A 22,484-nucleotide genomic window follows, 5' to 3' on the forward strand; every position below is an offset into this window, starting at 1 on the left:
GGATAAAAGCGTCTGCCAAATGACTAAATGTAAATGTACATGTAAATAAGTTTATCAGCATCATTCACATGTTTTTCGTGTGTGATCGCATGTGTTTCACACGATCAGTGTGATCTTTGCACACTTAAATTATATATAAGAATATACAGTATTTGTGGTATTTTGAACATAAAACATAACATGAAAAGTTAAACAAATAGTCTCCTTAATCACACAGTGTGTATCAAGTATGGTATAACGTGAGATTGAAAAGAAACAAGTCATAAAGAATTGAATTGAATATAGGGAAGATCAGAAAATTTGTATAGCATCCAGCATCTGTGTTACATTGCATCTTTATTTGTTACATTGTGGGTAGAAAGAGATACATAAATGCAATGTTTTTTTTAATAGTTAAAATACATTAACATATTTTGGTGTGTTGTTGAGATCACTGTCATCAATTAAAAAATATGATCAAAGAAGAGGTGCCTTTTCAGGGCAACAGAAGAAAAACTATAATCAGTTAAATAAGCACTACATTCCAAAGAAAGTCAAAACGTACAGCTTCGGTCAGAGATGATCCGATGAATCTTCCTAATAGTTTCAGTAATACTAGTATGTTTGTGCGATTCTGCACAAAGATGAGAAAAGAATGAGTTTTATCTGTGCATCTGCCCGCCCCATTACTGAGAACAGGAAAAAAATATTTGTTCAGCTACATCACAAAGACATAAAATCTAGATCAAAGGTATGTTAAATGTTATGTACTGGAGCTGTACATTCTTAAAATGTGTTTACTAATTGAACACGTTTGTCACATGTTACTTGGAGCCATTTAAAATAATGTTATGTTACGACAAAAAAAGACAAGCAAGATCCTCTTAACACAATCAATGATTACACAGACTAAACCTGTTTCCAGAGCTTGTGTTATGCACTCAAAGTTGCAACCCCGAAGGATAAGTCAAATATAACACCACAACAATTTTGTGCACTTGTGTAACTGTACATATGGAGTAATGTAGATACGTGCAATCTCATTGGCAAGTAATCCATTGGCGGAGCAATTACATGTTATTTACAATTGTGGAGTGCAATAAATGAAGTGACAGAGATGCGTCAAGTCAACTTTACTCTCCACTTAAAACAATAAATCTCATGAACAGCGAGTCAGAGTAAACTTCCACACACCGGTTAACCCAGAACCAACAACTCACAACATCCCACCCTTAAAAGGTAAATGTGGTGAGGAAGTCGGGACGGGAGCCATGAGGCGGGCCGGTGGCGTGAGTGATAAGTGCATCAGCTGTATGCGCACCGGTTCCGCATCTCTCAAGGAAGAGATTTGGAGCTTAAAAGGACGACCGGCAGGACTGTTGACGAGAGAGGACATTGTGTTAAGTTTGTGTTTGTTTTATGGCCGGCAGTCGACCGTGAGGTGGCATTAATGTTTATTTGATTTAATTAAAGTTTTATTGTTCAAATGTTCGCCGGTCCCCTTCTCCTTCCTTCCCTTCTATGGAACTTTGCTACAGTACAGTCCCTTGGTTAATGTCTCTTTCAGTCTTTCTTGAGGGTCACCACACAGCCCCCCCCCCCAGAATTCACCCATACAAACAGGGTCAGACCGAACAGGGACCACAAATTGAACAAAGAGCTATATTCCGAGTACAAAACAGAACAGTGCCAAGAAAAGTCAACGTAAAGGGGGGGGGGCATAACGGCCATAACGGCTATGCTTAACAGGAGAGGGAAGGGCAAGGGGCTGAGGATGCCGCAGGGAGGCGCCCTCGCTGTGGGGGCTGGGCCAGCTAAAGTAATTCGCCAATATCCACATGAGATGGTCTATAGCCCCCCGCTCAGGGCTACCCCCCATATCCACAACAAAGTTCTTAGACCCTCCCACCAGGACATGGAAGGGCCCATTTTAGGATGAAGACGTACTTGGCTGATGGCAAATCCTTGGGGACATAGGACTGGCGGAGGCCATGGCGAGACATCTGGAAGAAACTGCCCTGGGACGCGCAGAGGCTGGCCATACACCAGCTTGGCCGATGAGGCTTGAAGATCTTCCTTGGTAGCGGAGCGAAGGCCAAGCATAACCCATGGGAGGTGGTCAGCCCAGTCGCAGCCTGTGAGGCTGGACCTTAACACAGCCTTCATGTTAAGATGAAACCGCTCGCAAAGTCCGTTGATCTGTGATATATAGGCTGTGGACTTTCACCCCCAGGACCTCAGCGACCACAGTCCAAAGTTCCGATGTGAACTGCGGACCATGGTCCGAGGAGAGGTCTGACGGTGTGCCAAAATGGGCCACCCAAGCCATAACGAATGCCCGAGCCACTTCAGCTGATGTAGTGGAGGACAGTGGAACCACTTCAGGCCACCTGGTGGTCCTGTCCACCATGGTGAGGGGTAGGTGTAACCACGGGAGGGTGAAAGTGGGCCCACCAGGTCCACATTCACATGATCAAACAGTCTCTCCAGCACTTTGAACGGTGCCAAGGTGGCGTTAGTATGACGAGTCACCTTTGTGTGCTGGCACACCACACAGGCAGCAGCCCAGGCCCTTACATCCCTCCTCAGGCCCGGCCAAACAAACTTAGTCTCCACCAGCTCAGTAGAGGCCTTCACCCCCGGGTGGGAGAGGCCGTGGATGGCGTCAAAACATTACGCTTCCAGCCAGCAGGTACCATAGGCCGCGGTTGGCCAGTAGGGACATCGCAGAGGAGTGTAGTGGTGGCCGTGTCAAAAACCACATCTTCCAGGAGCAGCGCTGTAGGTGCCGTCCTGTAGGCTTGCACTTCAGAATCTGCGGTCTGATCCTCAGCTATAGCAGCGTAGTCGAGGCCCGAGTGGATGGACCCAGCAACCGCCTGGGAGAGGCAGTTGGCAACAAAATTTTCTTTGCCGGGAAAGTGCTGAACATCAGTGGTGAACTCGGAGATGGCAAAGTGCTGATGCTGATGTCGACCAGACCATGGTTCCGAAGACTTGGCCATGGCAAACATCAGCGGTTTGTGGTCAACGAAAGCTATGTAACACCTTCCCGCCAACAGGAAAGGTAAATGACGGGTGGCGAGAAAAAGACCCAGCAGCTGCCTGTCGAAAGCACTGTATTTCCTCTCGTGGTCACAGAGCTTCCTGCTAATAAAGGCCAGCGGATGCCATATCATCCATCACGAAGCACTTAGGGGTACGAGCCCGGCAGAGCAGCTTTTATTTATTATTTAAGCACAGTATATTCGAGTTTCCCCTCACGAGGTGAACCCTTGTATATGGGCTAGTGATCCACACGTAGTGACTCAAAGAATTAGATGCTTTGTTTCCAGTCAAGACTTAGAGAAACTTGTGCATGCTTTCATCACCAGCAGGGTGGATTATTGTAATGGTCTCCTAACTGGCCTCCCCAAAAAGACCATAAGACAGAGCAGAACCAGAAAATATGATCATATCACACCAGTCCTCAGGTCTTTAAACTGGCTACCAGTTATATATAGGATAGATTTCAAAGTTTTATTACTGGTATATAAATCATTCAATGGCCTAGGACCTCAATACATTGCAGTTGAATATAGACCCAAAAGAACACTCAGGTCATTAGGATCGCAGCTAGAAATACCAAGGGTTCACTCTAAGCAAGGAGAGTCTGCATTTAGCTATTATGATAGCCGAAGCTGGAACCAGCTTCCAGAAGAGATCAGATGTGCTCCCACAGTAGTCACATTCAAATCCAGACTCAAAACACATTTGTTTAACTTTGCATTTAATTAATGTGCACTGTGCCTCTGACCGTCCGACTGTTTGTGCTGTGCTTTATTTTATTTATTTTCTATTCTAAACTGTATTTTATTATATTTTTTATTCTTAACTGGTTTTTCTTATTTCTTAACTTTTCTATCAAATGGATATTTTTAATTTCTTCTATGTAAAGCACTTTGAATTACCATTGTGTATGAAATGTGCTATATAAATAAACTTGCCTTTGATCACATTAAGCATACAGTTTTGGTAGACAGAGGGAGCATTTGAAAGGCCGTATGGCATAACCAAGTATTCATAATGGCCGGTGGGAGCCAGTAAGGATTATTATTATAATTACCATTATTGTAAAAATGGCAGTAGTAACACTAGTAAGTTTATAAAATATGTGGATGTGGTAACTGTTGGGATAGTAAACAGGATCATTATAGTATGTTAAAAATAGCACTGCACCATTGCATTGCACAGTGAAAAGACACTTTTCTCTCTACAAGACCTAAAAAGAAGTTAAAATGTAGATTTGATAACATCATACAGATCTACTTAACTGTGGATCAGATAATTTCAATCACAAGAAACTGATTAGATGCAGATTTAGAACAAAAATGGATTCAGAATCATACTGTAGGCTACCCCGTTACCGTAACTAGATTATGAGGCATTTTATCTCTACATCTAAAATGTAAAGACATGCCTGGAAGACCTTGAAAGCAAAATATTTTTTGTAAGTTTAAGACTACACTTTACCATCTTTTTCAACATTACACTGACCTGCAATACATGAGAAACAGGTGCATCTTGTTGTGTTTGTCTAAGGAATGTTAGGACTGTCAGGGGATGACGCATGTACACGGTTTAGTGGGGTTATTGAATAGAGACACCGTTGAACAAGACATGCAGATACAACTTTTAAATCAAAACATGTCATGTATAGATCATTTGAGTCATCCGCTTGTGATGAACACAATTGGCTGAACCTTATTTTACAAATGACGACCATGACCTAGAATCTGAAAAATCGTAATATGCACACAAAGGTTAACATTCGTTTCTATTGTATAGACGGGTGTTTCTGGTGACAGGGTGACAGGTGTTTGACTGTCCAAAATAAAAAAATCAACCCTTGGAAGTTTTAAATGTAATCATCAAGTCTGTAATACATATAAAACTGTCAACAAAATAGCTTGGAGTCACTTAGATTTTAATATTTGTCATTTAATAAACAGACAATATTTGAAAATGAAAAAGACACGTTGCAGAAATTACATTTTTGCTAATATTCCAGCTAACTGGCAGCTAGCAAGGTGTCACCACCAATCAGAGTCGCCATGGAAACGAAGGCAATCAGCATCACGCACCTGCCGATCGTCACCACCTGAAGCTCGTTCCAGGCTGCATAAAAGCAGATGATGGGATGCTTTATAGGTAACCAGTGCAAGGTTGACCGAACCGGGCTAATATGCTCATACTTTTTTGTACGTGTAAGAACTCGAGCTACCACATTTTGGACCAGTTGGAGTTTTTGTAATAGGCCTGCAGGGCAATCACCTAATAGTGCATTACAGTAATCTAGTCTTGATGTCATAAAGGCATGAATAAGCTTCTCTGCATCTGATGGTGACAGCATATGATCTAGTTTAGATATATTTTTAAGATGGAAGAACTCAATTTTACATGTGTTGGCGACCTGGTTCTCAAATGACAGACTACTATCCATGATCATGTTGTCCGTGATCATTTCATTTACAATAACTGCCTTTGAATTTAGTGATCTCATATTAAGTAGGCCGAACTTTATGAATTGGTTTTGGTTGTTTATTACATTGTCTTCAGGTTTAATCACGATCAGATTTTTTCTCTGACATTTGCCAAAATATTTACTTTGTAGTATTATTCGGGGGACACATACGGTCTCTATATTTTTGGAAACAGTAACATTTATAGCAGTTGAGGAGCACAGACTATGATTAAAGTTTTGACTTACCTGAGGGAGACTTACCGGAGGGAGACATAGTCAACAGGTGCGTAGCGCCTTCGAGATGTTGTCGGACAGGAGAGCCGCTCCCATGCTGCTGGGATGCAGGCCGTCGGGGCGGAAGTGCCTCGGTCGCTCCCAGAACAGATCAAAATTATCAACAAAGAGCAGCTTATGTTCAATAGACCAGGGATGCTCGTACATACCCAACATCAGCAGTAAAGCTAGTCACAACAAGATTGTAAGGCTGGTGCCAAGGTGTCCACACCAAAAGGGCACCACATCCTGAGAGACAAAGAGCTTCACCCAATACACTGAACTCCCCACAGGGTTTGCATCTCCATCCCAGATAACCTACAACAATGAATGATGATTACCAACTCACACCTTCACACCTGTTCTCTTCTCACCCTCTCCTCTTTCTCTCCATTTCAACTCAGAGCTCTTCAAAGCTCACCCATGAACTGGATTGGACAAATACCATATCTTTTATGAACAAAGAATCTTCATATCGCACATTTCAAATGATACCAAATATGCATTAGTACAATGCACTCATTTCCACAGCAGTAGAGCAGATCATAACATAGGTCTGAGGGTTTAAAGATATTCTGCTCACTGTTGAGGGTGGGTCTTTGTGTTACCAAAGGTTATTGGCAGGTGCCCCTCTCTCCGTACTCCAAAGAAAAGACTGTATTCAGTACGCCCTCCAGACAGTGGGATTCCATGGGGCCCCTGCCACTCGAATCATGGAAATTTTGCTACAGAGCAATCGGAAATATGCCTCGGAGGCCATACAGCCTTCCAGATGTTAAAAGAAGCCTTATCATCCTTTATCCTTCAGATGGAATTTTTCCAACAACAGCCTGGGAGCAGTTCTGTCCCAATCCAGGGATGGAAAGGAACACCCGGTGATATATATATCAGACAGAAGTTGACACCAGCCGAGAGTCGCTGCTACTGTAGAGAAGGAGGCTCTTGCCATGAAGTAGGCAGTCCTCGAGCTAGGGTATTACCTGCTCGGACAGAGTTTCACCCTGCTAACCGACCACACACCCCTTTGGGAATGGCGAAGGACACAAATGCCTGTGTGACGCGGTGGTTCCTCGAGCTCAAGGATTTCAACTTCGTAGTCCTACACCGGGCGGGGGCCTCCCATGGCAACTCCGAGGGACTCTCTAGGATGTGGTCAGGCTGGGCAACGGCACAATCAAACCCTCACACCTGCTGATCGTCACCAGCTGCTCCCAATTCGGCTAACCCTTCATAAGCGACAGCGGAAGGGGAAAGAGGGGGCTTGTTCTCCAGTTAAAGGGTTTGATCTCTTGACTTATGCCTTTTTTTCCTATTACAGAAACCAGTGACTGATGATCAGTAGACTTCACCACCACCTTATGCGCATGTCTCCCTTCACACCCCAGATAGGCAGGATATCAGAGTCTTCTCTCCGATGCAGATGGAGCCAATTCCCCATGGATTATTCGCCTCTTGCACACATTTGCATACATTTTTAAGACTATCCGGGGATTTCAACTGAATATTTTCTTTGCCTGTCTCGTCTCTCTAACCGCCACAGGGTCAATATATTATATTAAAATATTTATCTCATTCATCACTACAGATGGACTTCAAACAATGTGTTGCTGATGTTACTCAAGAATGTTATTTTTATTATCATGATGTTGTGGGTAAACTAATATTTTTTTCCCTCTTTGGGTGAACTTGCCCTTAGCCATTTGAGGCAAAACAGGAATTTCTACATCTCCTTTGCACTAAAATATACGAAGAAATCATAAAAAGTTTCTTCTGTTACCATTTATAAATGTTTTTATCATGTTCACACCCATATAACTTTATTTCAATATGAAAAAACGTAAAGGCGCTTTTTTAAATACATTTTATAACACAAGCTAATACAACACTATTTAATCATATACATTATGGTCTCCAGTCATATAATGGACAGAAGAACATTCAACTATCAAACTAGTGTTGTTGGAATGTGTGATTCTGGAAAATCTTATTTGTGATACTGCACCATATCAGAAAAACTGAAGAACCAAATATATTCCAGAGAAGTCATTAAGATCTGACTAAGGGGCTTTATTGAAATAAAAATAATGAAAAAAACTAGTTAGCACCATGTTTGAAATAAACAACATGCATGTTGGTCTGATTGTATGTCAGAATATTAGCAACAGGGATCTTGTGTTTTAAGCACAGTATTACAAATTTCTTCCTGATACATGGGTTTGGGGCTAGGGACATCGCTAGTTTTTTTAAATAACATTACCTTTTTCATGGGCACTTAAAATATTAAAGAATGCACTAGGGAAAAGTCAATGAATGTTTGATTGTTAGGATTGTAATTCTGCTTTGTATACAGAGATACCAACCTAAAAGTTTCAATAAACGGGACCAGATGAATGTGGTAAGATGCTTTTTTTAACATTTACCATCAAACCTGGATTCAATTCTCGTGTTGGTAACAACCCTGCTTATTTGTCAAAACCTATGCAATGACAAAATTGATGGTAAAATCAACAACTGTGTGTCAACATTGGCAAGTTTGCCCGTGTTGTACAGTAAACTACTTGATAAAATACATTGATCGTTTTCCTTAAATAATTTTATTTCTTTCAGAATAACTACGAGAAACGTATATGCAAGTTCTGTACAATTCTCTGTTTATGTTTGGGATCGCTTTAAAAAAAGGGTGGTAGAACAGTTTGAAAAACGAGATGCTGACACTTAGTGCACTTAAAACCCCCCAAAATTTCTGTCCGACAGCAATCCTTCGGTTTGTTCTGTGTATACTTCAAAAAAATCGGTTCTTCAGATTATTGTGTTGGCTCCAGTTAATGTTTCCATCGTTTCTGAATCCCAATTCTTCAGTGTCTATAGAGGCACGTTAAAAATACTGCCATTTCCCGAGGACTGTGTCTTTGATTGCATCGACAAATTGTGCAGGCACCCAGTAGACCCAATATTGTGAAGCTTCTGTCGGACCCAGCTGAAATGCCTACAATGACATTATAAATATTAAACACGTTCAAAAGCTTTCTTGTCTGTTAGCATTTATTTATTAACATGTATAGTGAGATAAACGAATACCATCATGTTATAGTCCTCGTGACCCTCTATTGGCTCAGTCACAACGTTTTTGATGGAACCCATTGGGATTTTTTCCGTTCTTTCTGAAGACGAGAAAACATCAAACTGTAGTGATTTGTAAAATACAAATAAAGCATTGTATATTAACTATAAATTCAAGGATGAAATCTTTATGCAAGTACATCTTTTTTTATGGTTATAAAAATGTACAGTACACAATTGGAATATACAGTACGTAGTATTCTTGCAAATAACTGCACCTATGTATATTATTTAGTACCATGTTTTCTTTTCATTTCACTGTGTGTTTAAGACTAAAGTAACCTGTAACCTGAACTAATTCCTTGTGTGCCTGTGCACACTTGGCGAATAAGGCTTATTATGAAATCACCTTTTGTTCCAATCCACAGTTGATCCTGTTCCAGTTTGAAAGTGAGTCGTACTTTTCCACCAGACTTGTTGTACATTCCTGATAAAGGCACTGTTGGTAGACGCTCCTAGTCAAAAAAATAAAGATCACTTCTAATGTCATTAAGTGTGTATCAGATCAGGTGTAGGCACATATTCTTGCTATAGTCAATATGCCAATGATTTCGAAAAATCGAATAAATATTGTTGACCGACACATAAGTGCATCTCTAACAATAACAAAATGTCACAAATGCATTACATAAAGCAGTTTAAATCTGATTAAAGTACAAATGTTCCAGGTATTTAATAAACAGTTTATTTGAAATAAAATCAGCACCAGGCCCATATGCAGTTTTTAAGGGCCACCTGTCCGCGATCACATCTGCATACGCAGACTCCGTTTCTCATAGCATCTTTTTTCAACAGTTCGTAATTACCTTAACTCCTTTTATTGAAGGCATGACATCATCTGGTTTTCCTTTGTCCAAAACTTTTCTGTGTTGCTAAAACACAACCGCAAACAAGTATAATCACTGAAAGCATTCATACCACTGTAAAGAATTCAAACTATGTGAAAACATTTCTCACCTTTTGCCTGCACAATGGCTCTTTTTTGTTTTCCTCAGCTTTGACGTCTTGCTGAATTACTTCTTTGGGTGTATTTACAGCTAGTACATCATTTATCGTAGATCCAACCACCATTATCTTCGCACCATTTGTAACTTTGATTTCCCGAAGCGTCTTGTCCTCTGGTAGCAAGCCTTTGTACATAACTTTCTGCATAGCAGGGGGAAGACCTAGTAAACAAAATACAAACAGATCATGTCCTTGCCATGGAGCGATTTTCAAGTTGTTACACTGTGGGCATTCTCTCATCCATCACTTCTTAACCAATACTAAAGGTTTTGCTGTGTAGGCTGAGGACGTGTCTGATTTTCCATATGTCAAATACTTTTACGCTTTTAAAAGATATTATTAAATACAATTATATTTATAGAAGTGAGAATATAAATGCAGTCAAGTTGGTCCAAACTTCTGAACACTGGCAATGGTTTTCTCCATCACTCGTATTTTAACAAAGTAGCAGCAGTTTAACAAAAAATGGAATCACCCAATTTATTTTATCAATGAGTCAGGACATATATGTGCCATTAAACACACAACTTTAACTGGAATGTACCGGAGGAGATGCATACCAGTAAGTGAGTGAATCTTTTCTTTTAGATTGGCTCCAGTGCCATCTAAAGGGATTTTAAGATCGTATTTATTTTTGTTCCAAATAATTTTTACGTCCACCATCTCGTTCCCCTCATCGCTTTCCTCTCCATTGCTGACAGCAGCGGGCTGAGTTGACGTGCTTTCTCCATCAGCAAGTAACGCTTGTTCAGTCTCAGCTGTGTGGCTTTGTCCAGCAGCTTCACATGAAACTTCTGGTGCTTTCTGCACAACCTCTGCATCCATTCCTACCACCTCACTTCCTGTGGGAGTAATTCCAAAATGAAACTTAAAAGGGTACCATTCAAAGTTCTTAAAAAGGTGTCATTGTATTGATAAATAAGCAGTTATGCATAACAGTTATGTTATGAGAACACAAACATATATATATATATATATATATATATATATATTAAATCTAAAATAATTAAAAATTCAACTGACACCCAGAGAGTACAAAAACACAACTAGTGATGCATTCTTTAAACAATTACTCTACTAAAACCCCCCAGCACTGATGGGTAGATAGGAAACTAACCAAATATTACCAGCATGCACTACAGTTACAACACTGCTGATTACAAAAGGATACAACTCATTGGAGCATTTAACTGTTATGTAGTAAAAACTAAAGATTTATGGCTGCTGCCTAGAGCAACGAATCACCCAAAACCACTTTGAGCATCACAGGCTCGTCGGGGACATTCTGATGCCAAAAACGCAATTTCAAAATGATCCATCATCCCAAAAGACACTACGATGTTTCTGAAATGCTGTGTAGGCAGACAGCTCACTAGGTTTTGTGTCACTGCCGAAGTTTTCGACAACGCTATTTAGGCTAATCACAAAATATCTACCTATTATTTAACACTGACAAGTTGAAGGAACATCCATTCTGTATTATTAAGGTGCCCAGTAATGGCAGCTGATAATGCACGTTGATGAATAACACCGCAAAGGGAATACAAATAACATTTAAGTACATTTTCATGCTACCTACCATCCTGCGCCGCCATGATGATTGTGTACAATATGAGAGGCTGCTGGGAAAGAACGTGCTGTCAGTGAATGAACCTCGACGCTTTCCGTCCCGACTTTGCGATTATCAGTTGTGTAAAATAATCTCCTCGTTTCGTCTTTTATTAGTTTTCATGTATTCTCTTTCATCTGAAAAATAAAATATTGTCAGACCTTTTTTTTATATGTACGTTTATGCCTGGCAAAAAGGTAAAAATATGTTTTAAAACGTTTAATATTCTTTTTCTTTATTAAAAACTCTCGGGTTCAATACGTTGAATATCGTTCATTACTATGTTGGCTGTTTTATGCAATGCAAGAATAATTTACTGTATTTTTCTTAGAGTTTAATTAATTCATTATTTCAATACAGGGGACACAATTTCCTAAATGTAAATGTATTTTTAATTGTATAACCTTATAATAAAAGAGTTCGAAGTGTGTACATAAAGTAAAAGAAATCCAGACGGGACGTGATCTATTAATGTTCGCCGATATCCAAACACTGGTGATCGGAAGGGGCTCTGTGAACATTGTATGTAGATCTACTCAGCTACAGCGCCACGCGTTTAACAGCAGCTTTATGGGTCAGTGATGTTTTTCGCGATTACACAATCGACAACCTTTGAACGTGTACAAATTTTGTAACAAGTGATGCCATTTTTTTCTAATACAATCGCTGCTACTTTAAATGGTCGCGGATTCATTTACAGATGCAACAGAGGCTACGTGTAAAAAGTTTGTCTATGTCATAAATGCGTATAAATAACTTGCGGTATGTGCGGTGTTGACAGACTTTGATACCGTGTCGTAGATATTAACCCGCAACAATAAACTAGTTTCATAGTCTATTTAAGTATACTTGCGGTGTTAGTAGCATTTTAAACAGCTTGAGAATGTGTCCGATTACATTTATAGTAAAGTTATTTCCACAGTAACCGTCACATGGATTTTGCATTCCTGCAGCTTTCATGAGGGTCACGAGGCTCGTGCTCTTCTGTGACCGTGACCGACGTCTCGCTGCAGTTCACTAGCAATAACCAGAGATTCAGATATAAATTAACCATCTGGGATTTGCTTTCCAAAGGTTATGCTTTCCAGGACACTGCCTTTATTTTCATGGACCAGGGCCCACTCTGTACTGTGAAACTCTGCAGCTGGCATCATATATGTGGATTTCAATGAGCTGAGGATGGCTGACTTACGGACGTATAATGTTGTTGTTTTGGGAATTGGATTTTTGCTAATTTTTACAGCCTTTACCACTTGTGGTAATATAGAAGTAAGTTAAAAATGCATTCATGTTGCATGTAGGCTATTCGCGGTGTAAATGCATGATACGATTACTAAAACATGACAACAAAGAAGGCTATTTTATTATTTAAGAGATCAAGCACTTATGTATTTCATTTATCAATGGTAATAATACCAAAAACCATCATAAACACACATATTTGGGAATCTTTTGGACATTGTTTTAATAACAAAACAGTACAGTACATTATGACAGTACAGTAAGTAATATTGGGATTTATTTGTAGTGTCTGTTTTGTGTTGTACCGAAGTATTTTCAGTCTTCAGTAATGTTTTCCCGGTGGCCTGAAAACTGTATCCCTCTATTGTTAAAGTTAACCCAGGTCATGCGCATCTCGTGTTTCTCATTTACTTTGTTAGTCAATGAATTTATCTGCATGACTAATGAGAGCATGCAGATCTTATCAAAATAATGAACAAACTCCACAAGATTCATCTTCAGTATGTGTTTAACGTTTTAAAAATGAATGATTGTTTTCCATCTCCTCATAGCAAACAGTGGTGAAAAGTTTAAACAACAGTGGCAATCTCAGTGGCAGTGGGTATCACAGGTAAGAATCATTTCCGCAGTCCTCTACTTTTTTACATCAGATTTAGGAGTTGTAAATATAATTGTGAGTTTATCATGTCACGTGGAAATGCAGTTTTGTATGCACTCATTTATCATCACATTTACCATAACCACTCATAAATAAACATTATAACAGAGGCAAAACTGTTGAGGTTAAGTTTATTGTGACACTGTCAAATTTTCATAAAGGGGCTTTCAGTTGAAAGTTAAGGACACGCTGAGATTTTATAACAGAGCAATGCATGCTTATTCTATTCTATTCTTTCTTGGTGCTGGCAGTATGTTTAACCGCCTTAATAAATATTCACATACTAGTTTACTCAAAACCATTACTATTACGAAGGGAAATATTTAAAGAATACTCTAGTCATTATTTTCAGCATAATGTAAGTGAAAGAGGAATGGGGCTGTCATCCTTCAAAACAACAAAATGAATGTGAGGAAATGTTTAAAAGAAATTCACCCACTCACCTGGACGGACTATTTTTTTAAAGGTGCTGTGTGTGATAATAAACGTGTCGTGAACTGGCCTTTTTATTATTTTATACTGTTGTCGGGGGTCTACTTGTAACGTTCACATAGTTTTTACATGTAAAAACCTCAGAAACAATAAGTAAAAGGCTAATTTCTACCCTGGTTTTGAGGACCTAAAGAGTAACGTACAGGCTAGGCAGGTTATGAAAATTGTATGAAAACCAGTTAATCTGATTCTTTTCCCTCACTCTTTTCACAGCCTTGGAATAATATATGGAGTTTTTTCATTTTGTAATTTATTAGCTCCTACTGTTGTTGCAATCATAGGAGCACAGTTGACCATGGTCCTAAGTGGGATTCTTTATAGGCAAGTATAATACAACTCAATCATTCTTCAGGGTTGGTTATTATGTCACCGCTGTTGTCTCACTTTGTTCACTTTGTGTTTTCTCTCAGTGGTTACATAGCCGTATTCATCATTCCATCCACATGGTCCCTTTATTTTACTTCAGTGCTAATTGGCATTGGAGCGGCCAGTAAGTATTTATTCAAACTTTTTCACGTTTGCTTAGTCTTGTTTCATATTAAGAAATAGAAAAAAAATGATAGATTCCAAAGCAAATGTCTGCTTAACTAATTCTTATTGCTGTAACTCACACTGTGTTTGCTTGTAGTGCTGTGGACCGCTCAAGGACACTTTCTAGTGGAGAACTCTGATGCGTCGACCATCAACCGAAACACAGGAATGTTTTGGGCTTTACTGCAGTGCAGGTAAAGAGTAAAGACGTATTTCGAGAAGAGTTTACATTAGAAACTTGAAAGCTCATAATGTGTGATTTTATCTTTAATCACTAATGATTGTATGAACTGTAAAATAGAAATGAATGGATAATTAAGAGAGCAATAGTTGTGTTTGTGCCACATTCCAGTTTAATAACAAGGTGACATCTGTCATGATTCACTAACCCTTTTATATATTTTTTTATATATTTTCTTTTTATATTTAAAGAAACTCAAAAGATGGATATCAGGTTCACAGTTCGCTTTGTTCCTCTGTGCTGATGTACTGTGTAACTCATCATCCAATTGTATGCAAAATCAGCAGTCACACTTAATGATTTCTTTTTACAATCTTTAATTTATGTTTTCCTTTCAGTATGTTGTGTGGCAATCTATACGTTTATTTTGATTGGAAAGGAAAAACTGAGATTTCAGGTAACAAGAGATTCAAAAATGATATATTTAAATTAAAGATGCTTCGCAACATGAAAACAATTGAGGCTTAATAAACAAATGCATTCACTGTTATTTCACATAAATCAATCAGCACATATTTGATCTAACCACAATACATTCAGTCCCTAAACTAACATTTCGCAATACTTTCAAATTACTTTGTAAGTTTTTGTTCTTAATTTATTTCTGTATTTGTTGTACAGATAAAGACAGAAAGATCATGTTTACAGCTCTGTTGGTTATCTCAGTGCTCGGGACACTAACCTTCCTCATCTTGAGGAAGACTCGGGAGTTGGAAGACGCTCTCTCTGAAGAGGAGGGCCATTCTCTGTTATCAAAACCACTTATGTAAAATTCACTCAGTAGCTCAGATTATTCCAAATCCAGCTGTTACAACACACAGACTATATACTGTGCTGAATGGTGGGATTATAACACCTAGTCCTATTAAGCGAATCTTAATATAGCTTAATAATAGACATCACACATCGGGCCAGTCTGTCTGTCTTATTTTTAGCTACATATTATGTCAAGCATATTGTGGTGTCTGATTTTATACTGTATGTTGTTTCTTAGATATAAACACAGAGCAACCTCCGCTATGAGAGATGCCAGAACAGAGCTAAGTAAGTTTATATTCTTTTAAAAACATCTATTTACAGAATGATTGAAGACATTTGAAGTCATCCATCAGTGTTTTGCTTTTGTGTGTGACCTTAGAGACCATTTTGGAGATCTTTAAAACAAAAACCATATTGTTATTAAGTTTCTGCATGGCCTACACCGGTAAGATCACTAAAGGAAAATATCTTCAGCTCTGTACATTTTATTTTGAACCACAATGATCATGCCCTGTTTTATGACCTTACACTGCAGGTTTGGAGCTGTCATTTTACAGTGGCGTGTATGGAACTTGCATTGGCGCTACCACACACTTTGGCGACACAGCAAAGGGCTTGATCGGTATTTCGGGCATCGTGGTGGGAGCTGGAGAAATTATTGGTAAGTACACTTTCAGTATGTAGCATGTAACAAAGATAAATTTTTGTTCAACTTTACCTAAGTTAAGTCAGACTAGTACTTAATAAGATGTAAGGGAAGTTAAAGAGTTTGTTTTTTATTTTTTTAGGGGGAGGACTGTTTGGCCTTGTGTTGAAAAATAGCCGGTTTAGACGCACATCAGTGGTCTTTCTAGGAATGGTTGTGCACTTTGTTGCTTTCTACCTGATATTCCTCAACATTCCAGATGATGCACCTGTGGTCCTCAATACTAGCTCACAGTATAAGCCATATCTTACGCCAAGGTAAAGTATTGATCACATTAACCCCAAAAAGCAGAGACATCTATACTGCACCTTAGTTTCTCCGTTTTCTTTTCATGTTAAGCTAACGTTTGTTTGTTCCCTCACAGTGTTTCTGTTGCCCTGCTGTGCAGTTTTTTGCTCGGCCTTGGAGACAGTTGTTTTAACACTCAGCTGTACAGTATCCTGGGATGGGCATATGCTGAACAGAGTGCACCAGCCTTTGCTATATTCAAATTCGTACAGGTGAAAAGATTGCACATTCCTGTTACAGTGGCAAGTAAGGTGTAGTGTAAAACATGACAGTGCTTCAGTGTATTAGTAACACAGTCTTCTTCTCTCAGTCCATCTTTGCAGCTCTGGCGTTCTTCTACAGTGGTTATATGTTGCTCTCCTGGCAGCTCCTGGTTATGGTCATCTTAGGCTTCGCAGGAACCTTGTGTTTTTTTATGGTGGAGAGGATGCAGAATGGTTTAGCTGATACACTGGAGTATTAGACACTTAAATTGGGCCATTGCTCAAAACATTTCAGTAATCATTTGGACTACTTGCACTATTTGTTTGTTTTTATTAGAATACATCACCACTCTTGATTTGAAGATGTTTATTTGCTGTGATAGAATATTAAGAACACTTTTTAAACAAAACAAACTAGGTGTATGGTTTGGAGAGATGTAAGTACCCACACAAACGAAATCTCAGTCAGTTAAGTTAGTCTTCTGAAAGTATTTCTCTCAGGGTTCTGCTGTATGTTTTTTGCGATTAATATTTATGCATCTGGAAGACGCCTTTATCCAAAAAGCTATACATTTTTTAATTCTGTATTTTAAAATAAGACACAAACCATTTTAAGACATCTTCCAATAAGACTTATTTTATGTGTTAACTAAATATGCCCATTATTGTGAAATCTTTAAGCAGTAACTAGTTTTTAAAACCATACCGTAAACTGTAACTATTAAATGTTATACCAAAAATGATTATAATCTTGACTCGCCTGAAGCTCGGTCACAAGTCAAACAGATCGGGGTTTAAACAAGAGTTTACACTGTGATTCAGTTTTTATGACAAATGTATCCTAGATGTTCATAAGTTATTTGTCAGCATTTGCTTTAGCTTCATGTGTAACATTGTTTGTGGAAATGTTTCATTGTTTTATATAAATATTGCATTTGAACTCATCTGGGTACTAACACCTGTTGAACACACAAATGACAATGTTCATTTGTAGCTATGCAATAATTTTGTTGTGTTGTAAATTCTGTGCTGTTTTTATCTCTTTACTGACAATCAACATTATGAAACATGCTTTTGGGGGGTTTTGTGATGTTTTGTAAGCATTTAAAAAAAGAAAAATTGAACAAGTCTGTTTTCTTTTGTGTATATTGTCTTCTGCTGCTATGAACTTAATATAATTTAATTTTTGAGACCTGATTTGTTGGACAAACGCAGCTCTGGTCTAAGACTTTTTTTGGAGACAGTGAACCACTGAAAGAAATGCCTTTTAAGTCTGCATGTTGAGGGGTTTAGGTTAGGTGCTGCTGTACCCCTATATAGTGATATGTAAAATTCAGTCAAGTACAGTTTCATTTTATCAAATAGCCAGTAGACAACAAACAGGTGATACAAAAGTTTGTTTTGCACCAAGCTTCCATTAAAAGTTACTTTATGAAAGGGGTCATTTAACCTTAACGCCCAGCAGGTGGTGCTGCACTTCTTAGCATTAAATGCAGGTGCAGATAAATTGAGATATAGCCTTCTGCAGCTGGATACTATTGGATAAGTTTGGAAATTTAAGTAGCCAGGCTCATTCGTTCGGACCTACAGCTTTGAATAGATGTACTTTTCTTTAGATTTCCATTAGGTTCTTTAAAGATCCATCTCTTTTTTTATAATCCGAAGAACCTTTTGTGAGACAGAAAGGTTATACGTTTTTTATGAATCCATTAATACAAAAAGTTTCTTCTATGGCATCGTGAAGCACCTTTATTTTTAAGAGTAGAGCAGCACTTTCATTAGAATTTGCATATGGTTTTGACATGCAGTTGCACTTGAATTCCATGGAAATGTTTGACAACTTCCTGGTTAATGCAAGAACAAAAGATCATAACCAGTTCTAGTCCTCGTCTGAATGGAATCAACAAGTTTAACTTTCACAATATTTCAGTCTTCTGGGGTTTTACTTTAAAGAGAGTAGGATTAAAAAAGGACACATAGATAATTTTAAAAGCTTTTATTTTGAATATTTACATTCTACGAATGTGTTGAAATGCAGTGGCTAGCCTGAAATTCCTAATAAAGAACATGTACTAACTAAAGTACTATTTAATGGAATACTCTGTTATTATCAGTCAAACGCCTTTCTTTGCCATTTTCAAGTACTCTCCTCTAACAATGACTTGCATCTAAACTTAGATGAAGACGTTATTCTTCATACAAAATGTATCAGTTCATTTTTGTGAAAAAAGAAAAACATTTTCAAATTGTTAAAAGGGTGAAACATTGTGAAAACGTCAAAGTAATACATGGTGTCTTAACAAGGATTAGAAACAACACGGTTGTTATCAAAGGTCATACTGTACATTCAAATAAACGATTCATTGTAATTCATTGGAAGCATAATAGCCATATAAAAATGTTTGGACAGTGCAGTTAAACAGGGTGATATGGATAAATGACTTTAATGTTGCCATGCAAAGGAGGAGTGAAAGAACTTTGCTGGAAGGGTGCGTGGCCACCCGTCTGACAAACTTTCAATGCTCCACAGTGGCTTAGTCCTACTTCGGTACTGGTGGTAAGCATCTCATTGGGGTTGTCACCAGACTGAGTTTTGCCAGTGTCTGAGTCGACTGGGTGGTAACCACTGTCAATGGTAGGCTCATTTGTATTAAAGGTATTACAAGTCAGTTTGAGAAACTCGGAGCTGTCTGCTGGTGATTTAATATAAGACAAGTTGCTGAAACACGATGACCCGGAGCAATTCCCAGAGTCTTTGCTAAAACAATTGGGTTTTCTTTGGTAGCCAAGATGGTATTCAGTCATCACAGGTACCTTTCTGTAGATTGATGACTTTAGACCAAGCGCCTTTTCTAGCTCACGCATGGCTGCGATGTGTATGTTGTCGTCTTCCCAGACCTCAATGCCTGTGTGGCCATAATCCATTACGGCTGAATCTACACTAGCTGAACTATGATCTTCGTTTGTATTTACCGATGACGATATCCTGCAAGGAAAAAAACAGAGGCGTTAATCAGAAATCAAATTAAGTTGGCCGAGTGTTGTCAAAGAAAATCTTACGATTTCTTCAGATCAAATCTTGGGCTTTTAGGATAATCCGATTTTAGGATGTCAGTCTGGATAGAAGAGATTGGCACGATGGAAGGACTCAACGTGTTGATCTATTTAACATAAGAAACCAATAAAAAAAGTTTATTTAACCAAATGTCTTGAGCTTGGTGATGATATAATGGATACTGTGAGAAACAAATTTGAGATCCCCTTACATTCCGTTCAGGATCAAAGTCAGAATTAATTTTTGGCTTGGAAATCTTGTCCCACCATACTCTCTTGATGCTGTAATGGGTCAAATGAGTGTGAATTTGTCAAGAATAAAAACTGTTGAATAGGTTAGTCTAAAATGAAGATGGAAAGAACAGAAATCTTACCTGAATGTCATGATGAAGATAATGAATATAAGAGTGATCAAAGCAACACAAACAACTGGAATTAATTTCAGTATTTCATCTGGTGATGAGGCTACGGAGAAGAGAGTTTTAAAGGTTTATTAAAGAGTATTTACATAGCATTTGCACTGATGTCTGTAAAAACAAATAAGAAAAGACTTACGTGTGGTAAACGCAAGTGATTTACTTTGATCACTTTCTATCATATAACTATTGTAGTGCGTGCTCATGGTTGCTGACAAACTGTATTTGGTTTTTGGATCAAGATTACTACTAATAATTTCAATGAATCCCACGGTATTCAGCCCCTCCAGAGGTTCCTGTATGGACAAAAATGTTTTATGTTACACCTCCTGATACAATTATATAGCACGAAAAGGGTCCATCATCCTACTGTCTCCTTCTCCTTACCTTCTTTCCTTTTCCTACGATTCCATAGAGTTTAATTTTTAACCCGTTTACAAAATTTCCAACCTTTTCCTCATAGTTTGCGTCCCAAGTGACTTTAAAGTTTCCATTTTCAGTCTTCTCAATTTCTAAGACTGGAGTTTTGGGTTTAACTGCAGGAAATAAAAAGTCATTTGTAAATGATCCGTCCAGTGAGGCCACATGAAATGTTATAATTAATAAATAAATAAAAAACACACAACGTATACTTACGAAACTCCCCAGTTTCCAATACTTTGGTGAATAAGACAGTACCTCCTTTCAGAAGAGCAGTATTGAAGTTCTCACCCATTACGAATCCATGCACTTCTACCTTGCATTCACAATCATTGGCACTGCCAAAACTTTTAAATACGCATGTATATTCTGTTTGCCTGTAATGTAATAATGTTCAACAGTAAATTACTGTCGATACCTGATAAGAATAGTAATGTTATTTACGGACAACACATTTTCACTCTAAGTGACGTTTAATAAATCAAATTAATAAAAAGTGTTTTTCCCGAAATAGAACCATAGGCTGCTATTAAAAAAGGAAATAAAAGCACTTACTCTCCTGCTGGATAATGGGTGACGTTTAGCTTGTATTCAGAGCAGCTCTCAGAGGAAATATGGCATTTCATTTCTCTTTCAAAGTCATTAAAACACGTCAACTCCATTTCTGTTGGTTCTAAAGTGTTTTTTGCTAAACGAAGATATGAGTGTTAGTATTGTTAGCATTTAACGATTGCACTCAATTATTTATAACATTTGTCAAGACTATTATTTTGTAAATAAGGTATTATTTACCGTAACAAAGTGCTCGGAACAACAGAATAAAGAAGATCTGACTCGCGGGAATGGTAAAACGCATCGTGTCCGTCTTTCCCTGCGCTCAAGTGTTAAAAAGTTACCATCCAAAAAGCATTTTGTTTGCTTTTCTTTTATCCGTCTCGTGTTAAACTCGCATAAACGAAGATACGAAGATATAATTTAAGAGATTAAAAGAAAGGCTGAAACAAATACGCTCAACAATTTACACGACTTTCAACACTACACTTCCCTTTTCGCAATAGCAACATGGATAGGGGCGGGTAAGGCTAAGGTTTCCAGGAACAGAGACGCAGCCTATTCCTCAATTTCCTTTCTCTTCTTAACCGCTGACTCCCGGTCAGCTGCAGCGCTTGTAATGTGACTGGGCCAAGTGCGACACACTTGACAGCTGATCTCCAGCCTGTTCAAGGGAAAGACGCGCAGAATTCCATGGAAGATCAAACCGAGTTCAGAAAGATAACATATACGTAGCGGTCGAGTGAAATGTTAATTGTTGTGCTACCAGACTTTCAAAACGAGAATGATGAAATACTATTGCATTTCAGAGGAAAACATTTGTGAGGTAATAGTTTCACTTACCCTCACTAACTGAGTAAACGTTGACCGATAATGTTGACCGATAATATTAACATTTAACAATGCCCTTGTAAACACATTTTTATAAAATAATAATAAAAGTACTAAAATAAAAAAATACATAAAAAAAAATATATATCTTTCGAACTATATATACAAATGAACCACCTTGCTCTTATAACTGCGGTCCTGAAACTGCAACCGTTGCTATATCATCCAGTTCGGCATGTGGCGCGGTCACAAAAAAACTAGGGTCCTATAACCGGGGTCCTACAACTGCACCCTCCTATTGGGCAGGAATATACTATTGCTTGTAGCTCAATTGGTGGTGAAGGGGAACATAGTAAGACAAATCTGATGAGCTTTGGGTGGATAGGAGATGTGAGGGCAAGGATTATAGGACTACAGAATCTGAGTTACAGCAAGACGGTCCCAATTTCATTCATTCCCCCCTGGTGGTTCTCCTTACCAATAGTTGACTTCAGTTTACAGCAGGAATTAAAAGGAAACCTTAAGCAAATTCCAGCAAGTATTATAGTACAAAATTACCTTGAGAAACAATTCCCGGATTCTGTATTTATATATACAGATGG

At 38.4% G+C, this 22,484-nt stretch overlaps 3 protein-coding genes across 5 annotated transcripts; 1 reads left to right on the forward strand and 2 right to left on the reverse strand.

Annotated features, from left to right (window-relative positions):
- Positions 1–7,529: 7,529 nt before the first annotated feature.
- Positions 7,530–11,626, reverse strand: ubfd1 (ubiquitin family domain containing 1). Of its 3 annotated transcripts, none has more exons than XM_079457285.1 (7): positions 11,460–11,626; positions 10,441–10,722; positions 9,833–10,041; positions 9,682–9,747; positions 9,225–9,330; positions 8,834–8,916; positions 7,530–8,741 (listed from the first exon to the last, which is right to left on the reverse strand). In XM_079457285.1, exons 1-7 carry the CDS (start codon positions 11,473–11,475, stop codon positions 8,631–8,633), a joined length of 873 nt encoding a protein of 290 aa, XP_079313411.1. In that variant the 5' UTR covers positions 11,476–11,626; the 3' UTR covers positions 7,530–8,630. The 3 variants fall into 3 exon arrangements, with proteins under 3 accessions (XP_079313411.1, XP_079313412.1, XP_079313413.1); XM_079457286.1 differs by having other exon boundaries at positions 7,531–8,741; positions 11,317–11,467; XM_079457287.1 differs by having other exon boundaries at positions 7,552–8,741; positions 11,443–11,488.
- Positions 11,627–11,951: 325 nt separating this feature from the next.
- Positions 11,952–17,737, forward strand: LOC306894610 (UNC93-like protein MFSD11). The gene is made up of 14 exons (XM_079457289.1): positions 11,952–12,063; positions 12,564–12,758; positions 13,283–13,341; positions 14,095–14,202; positions 14,292–14,371; positions 14,510–14,606; positions 14,992–15,050; positions 15,275–15,419; positions 15,648–15,697; positions 15,792–15,857; positions 15,948–16,073; positions 16,201–16,375; positions 16,483–16,618; positions 16,717–17,737. The coding sequence occupies exons 2-14, from the start codon at positions 12,669–12,671 to the stop codon at positions 16,867–16,869; spliced, it is 1,344 nt and encodes a 447-aa protein (XP_079313415.1). The 5' UTR covers positions 11,952–12,063; positions 12,564–12,668; the 3' UTR covers positions 16,870–17,737.
- Positions 17,738–18,590: 853 nt separating this feature from the next.
- On the reverse strand, positions 18,591–21,837 carry il4r.1 (interleukin 4 receptor, tandem duplicate 1). Its single transcript, XM_079457288.1, has 9 exons — positions 21,292–21,837; positions 21,055–21,187; positions 20,716–20,876; positions 20,467–20,615; positions 20,219–20,375; positions 20,038–20,128; positions 19,876–19,945; positions 19,670–19,770; positions 18,591–19,595 (listed from the first exon to the last, which is right to left on the reverse strand). Exons 1-9 carry the CDS (start codon positions 21,353–21,355, stop codon positions 19,025–19,027), a joined length of 1,497 nt encoding a protein of 498 aa, XP_079313414.1. The 5' UTR covers positions 21,356–21,837; the 3' UTR covers positions 18,591–19,024.
- Positions 21,838–22,484: the final 647 nt, after the last annotated feature.

Source organism: Barbatula barbatula, assembly GCF_947034865.1.
Source record: "Barbatula barbatula genome assembly, chromosome: 5".
Lineage (NCBI taxonomy): Eukaryota > Metazoa > Chordata > Actinopteri > Cypriniformes > Nemacheilidae > Barbatula > Barbatula barbatula.